This window comes from Tenrec ecaudatus, chromosome 4, assembly GCF_050624435.1.
Source record: "Tenrec ecaudatus isolate mTenEca1 chromosome 4, mTenEca1.hap1, whole genome shotgun sequence".
In the NCBI taxonomy this organism is placed as follows: Eukaryota; Metazoa; Chordata; class Mammalia; order Afrosoricida; family Tenrecidae; genus Tenrec; species Tenrec ecaudatus.
The window spans coordinates 65,930,840-65,936,422 of record NC_134533.1 but is presented as its reverse complement, the minus strand read 5'-3'; the positions used below and the strand labels follow the sequence as shown (position 1 = coordinate 65,936,422).

General features: G+C 40.6%; 1 protein-coding gene across 1 annotated transcript; it reads right to left on the bottom strand.

Moving 5' to 3' along the window:
• Positions 1-2,808: 2,808 nt before the first annotated feature.
• On the bottom strand, positions 2,809-3,747 carry LOC142446786 (olfactory receptor 51I2-like). Its single transcript, XM_075548527.1, has one exon. The coding sequence runs from the start codon at positions 3,745-3,747 to the stop codon at positions 2,809-2,811; it is 939 nt and encodes a 312-aa protein (XP_075404642.1).
• Positions 3,748-5,583: the final 1,836 nt, after the last annotated feature.

The window sequence follows — 5,583 nt, the reverse complement described above, 5'->3', positions numbered from 1 at the left end:
ATAAATAAAGAAACTGGCTTATAGGAAGACAGATGTGGCATCAGAACTGCAGGAAGGTTTATTAACAACCTGTGATCTTCAGATGACATGAACTTGCTTGCTGAAAGAGAGGACTTGAGGTCCTTGCTGTAGAAGATCAAGAATTTCAGTCTTCTGGTTTGATGACAACTGATGTAAATGAAACCAAACTTCTCACAACTAGACCAACAATTAACACCATGATCAAAGGAATAAAGGTTGAAGTTATCCAGGATTTTGACTTGCTGGGATTCACAATCAGTGTTTATGGAAGCAGCAGTCCAGAGATCAAAGACGTTTTTAGAGTATGGACGAGCAAGGAGGATGAAGGTGCACCTGACTATGGCATGGTATTTTCCATTACCTCCTATGAGTGTGGACTTTGGACATTGAATAAGAAGACTTAAGAAGAACTGATGCATTTGCATATGGTGCTGGACAAGAATATCGAGTGTTCCATGGATTGCTGAAAGAACAAACCAGTCTGTCGAGGAAGCAGTATGCCTAGAGTGCTCCTTCCTGTTAAGGATGACAAGACTTCTGTCTTACATATGTTATACATGATGTCACGAAAGACCCATTCCTGGAAAAGGACATCATGTTTGGCAAAAAAGAGGGGCAGGAAGAGAGGGATGGATTGATTCTGTGGCTGCCACAATGAGGTGAAGCGAAGGAAGAAAACCATGATAATGGTGTAGGACGGGGCAGTCTTTTACTTTCTTGTGCAGAAGGAACTATGGGTCAGAACTGACTAGATGGCCCCCGACAATGACAAATCCTTACCAATTGTTCGAAGCCTCCTTGTATTCCTCCAGGCTTTTGCCATGAAGCTCAAAATGTACCCACGTTAAATGTTCAACGACAGGCCACTTCCATCAATCACAGAGGCAGGGGTGTGAAGGAGGGGCGTTATGCATCTACTAACAGATCTGGGGGGTCAGTGAGGGAAAATCTCCCAGACTGCCTTGTCTCTTTTCAAACAGCCTAGAATTTTCTACTTCTTTGACCACCAGCACATTTGTCTAATCACAATGTTTCTCAGAGTCCAATTGTTTTCCCATGCAGAGGACTATCTGCAGCATTTTCTCATGGTGTCAAACTCCCCATAAGTTTGCAAGGCGGGATCTCCGTGGCAGCAGATTGCTTTGTCTTTCCCCATGAAACACTTGGTGCGTTCAACCTGTTGTCTTTTCAATTAGCAGCTGACCCCTTATGCCATGTGTTTCTGGGGTTATTGTTGAATGACTGGGAAGGAGTAATACAAGTGGAGAGGAGCCTGAGGCTCTTTTAGGAAGCTCATACTTTCTATTTAAAAAAATATAAATCTGTGACTTGTTACAGTATTAAATTTCAAAGTAAAATTTTGGGTTAAAAATTTATTTTTATAGCATCTGGGGTCTTAAAAGCTTGAAGGTAAACAAGCGGCCATCTAGCAGGGAAGCAACAAAGTCCACACGGAAGAAGCACAGCAGCCTGTGTGATCGTGAGGTGTCAATGGGAACAGGCACGAGAAGCTGAAAAACAATCAATCAAATTGACAGCGTAGACTCCACTCTCTCAAACTCACTGCCGTTGAGTTGAACCCGACTCCTAGCAGCCCTTTTTCCAGACCGCTAAACATTGTTCTTATTGTCCACAAGAGTTCAGGGTGGATTACACTAGCAAATATTTTAGTGGACTAGTAGCACATGTATTGTGTCATTTTATGATTTATTGGTATTTGGATTATTTGTTTATTGATTGATATTGGACTCCAAATACTGCCAGTATCTCTAGTCAGTATTAACCTTCTCTGGGATTTGTCACTGGGATTTTCCATTACCCACTAAGTTCCTCAAAAGATTATTTACAGAAAGAAAACTTCTAATAAATGTAACCTATTTTGCTAAAAGAATATAATTCCAGACGTTCTTTATGCTGTCACTGTGTGAGAGAAAATTAAGTTTCAGGAGTGGAGGAGAAAGGGAAATAATGACATCTGTACATTGAGAGTGAGAAAGAAAAGGGCGTATGGCTAGAAGATACTGAACACGGCTTCCTTAGGGAAGATGGATCATTGATCTGGGGACAAGTAGAAGAAGCAGAGAGGAACAATATCTTCCTCTAGACTTTATATCGATCCGTTTTCTTGGGTCATATGTGTTCATACATTTTATGATGATCTCTGAGAGAGTGTCGTTATTTCATTATATTAATTTACAACAGTTTACGGGGATCTGAGTATGACAATGCTCATAAAAACAAGAGCAACAATAGTAAAACTGAGAGCTACACCAATGAGAAAGTGAGATAGTATTTTAAGTTGTTATGTGGAAAGATGAGCTATGCCAGCATTGAATCTGATCCGGATCTCATGTTAGCCCTGGAAAGTTTACTCAATTCGGTGTGTTTCAAGCTTGGTATATTCATTCAATCAACTACTAAATGCAGACGTAATTTGGAAAAGAACCCGAGACATTTAAGCACTCAACACATTAATGATTTTTATATTGGTGACATTTATATATTCAGTAAATGACAATTAGCTCAGACTAGACTTCTTGTGTATAACTTTTCCTAGTCACTTAATAACTTCCACTGTGTATCTTTCTATAGGTGCCATTGGGGTGTATTGAAAGTACCATTCATTTGAACTTCTTGTTTTCCAAGTTTTTCAGTACAATTCCCAGGCTTTTACCGTTTCTCCAATACTCATCTATTTTAAAGACTGTGATCACAGGAATGACGATGATGCCATAACTATAGCCCATGGCCACAGTGAACAGCAGGCCGTACAGTCAAATACGAAAGTCACATTTTCAGGCGCTGGAACACACGGCGAATGGCACGGCGGATCTCCTTTGTTTTGACACTATAAATGAGAGGGTTGAGTACAGGAGGCACAAAGAGGTAGATATTTGACATGAGGACAAGTATGTAGCGTGGGACATGCTTCCCAAATCGATATACAACGGATACCCCAATCATTGGCACATAAAATGCAAGTACCGCTAAAATGTGTGACACGCAGGTGTTTAGAGCTTTGAGACGTTCTTCACTGGAAGCAATGGCCATAACAGAGCGCAAAATAAGCACATAGGAGAGGAATATAAAAATGACGTCCATGCTAAAAGTGGATATGAGCACAAAGAGCCCATAATAGATGTTGATGGTGATGTCAGCACAGGCCAGCTTCATCATGTCTGGATGCAAGCAGTAGGAATGGGAAAGAACATTGGATTTGCAGATTGGCAGCCTTTTGATGAGAAAGGGAAGCGGGAAGAGGGTGATAAAACTCCGGACAGTCACAGCACAGCCCATTCCAGCAATGATTTCGTTGGTGAGCACTGTGGCATAGCGCAAGGGGTGGCAGATGGCTACATAGCGATCAAAGCTCATGGCCAGGAGAATACCGGACTCCATCATGGAGAACGAATGTATGAAAAACATCTGAATTAGGCACGCATCAAAAGGAATGCTTCGGGCATCGAGGCAGAAGGTTCTCAGAACAGTGGGTAGCGTAGCCATAGACATGGCCACATCACTAAAGGACAGCAAAGACAGGAAATAGTACATAGGTTGATGGAGGCTGGGCTCTACTCGAACAGCATGCAGGATCATCATGTTGCCCCCAAGGGCCACAGCGTACATGGCACAGAGGGGTCCCGCCAGCCAGGAGTTAAAGCTCTCTAGACCAGGCAGGCCAGTGAGGAAGAAGGAAGCAGGGTGAGTAACATTGAACAACCCCATGGGAGGAGTAAGCCAGGTTACTTTTCAACGTTAGACCATTTGACTTGGCTTGGAAACTTCGGAGTTGTGCTTAAAATTTTCCCCAAACTTGGAAACTTGAAGAATTTGGTGACTTGTGCTTACTGGAGGAGAAGAAATCAGGGAATCAGAGACACAGCAGATAACATCTACATATTTTGGAAGGATACATTCATGAATGTCCTAGTTTTAGGAAAATGCAGGCCAAATTCTTTTCCATATTGTATGATTGTTAGGCCACAAGCTGCCTTAATATTCCCCCTTTGTATTGTGAAAGAAGGAAACCATGGCCAGAAACTTCCAACATATTGATTAATTAAAGGAAAAAGTATTAATAGTATAATGCACATTTAAAAATGTATTCTGGAGAATTACTGTTCAACAGAAATATGTTCATTAAAATTCATGGGTTGATATTAACGGAATACAGCTATTTGAATTATCATTGGATTCATATAAATTTGATTATTTCCTTGATATATCATTAAATTCAAATGTCCCCAATTAATGGAGCCTTTCCTGAGAACGAGTTGAAATGATGGTGTGTATTTGGGCATTGACTGGGAATAGTAGTTGGATTGGGGTATGGAGATGAATGACCGCCCTGAATATCACTTTTTCTTTGACATCGTTTTTTAATTACCGGAATTGCTACACACACACACACTCTCTCTCACACACATACACACATGCAACAAATACACCATATGTCTGTAATAATAAATATACAAAGCTATTAATAGTTTTGGAGAAAATGTGAATTCTCTCCCAAATTCCTATCTGTATACTTTCCACTGGGAGGGAATTACTCCGTATGTAAACTTTCACATCGTTAGAGTCTACATGTTACCTTTCACACACTTACACAATTATACTACTCACAAAACCTCCATTATTCATATGCACACATTCATTCACCTTTGCAATTGCCATGGATACCTTACAAAAAATTGCCCAGTCGCTTTATTTCTTTCTCATACTCTTACCATCCTGTACACATCCTTCATATATTCCCTCTTGAGCTTATGATATGCACGAATCCAGTCATGTTCATCATCACAGTCCACATTAACATACATGTCATATGTATATATGCTCACACATTCATGACTCCCTGCTAATTTGAACACTCATGAAACTCACCTAAACACACACACATAGACTCCTGAACACCCATCACTATTGTCCAACTCACCCACATTGGCTTTTCTTCCATCCGCGTGACTGTATTCAATCACAGTATTTTCTATGTCGCACTCACATTATTTACTCACATTTTGGAAGCTAACATACAGTCAGTTCAGTCAAAATGATGATATTAATTATAACCTGTTATTTGGATGCATTTAGTTCTTTCATGCTCAGTATCTCATGGTGGATAAAAATCATGCCCAGAAAGCTCCATATTTTCACCTGGCAGATGTATTTTGGATTTTAAGGTGCCCATTTCGAAGTAGGTACCTTAGAAATAGTGACACAACAATATTTTCTCTTTCTTCTTCCTCTCTAACCCATAACACAGCAACGTCAAAGCTCATCTTCAGAGTTCTGACTTCAGGATGTGAAGGAGGAAGGGGCCGTGAGAGTCTTAGGCATCTGGAGGCCATACCTAGGTTGGAATGATGTACAATGTAGTGTTATCACACCCGGGTCAAGTCTTGATTTCTTCGGGCCATGCAGAACTAAGGTCCTTCTATGATATCAAGCAAGTCAGTGGTTACCCTTCGGTGTTATATTGAATATACCTTGGTAGTTACATAATTTCATGTCCATGTGAAGACATGAAAGTGTAGGGTTATATTCAACCTGTCAATAGGG

Coding starts and splice junctions, on each gene's coding strand:
- LOC142446786 (XM_075548527.1), bottom strand. CDS start 3,747: ATGGGGTTGTTCAATGTTACTCACCCTGCTTCCTTCTTCCTCACTGGC.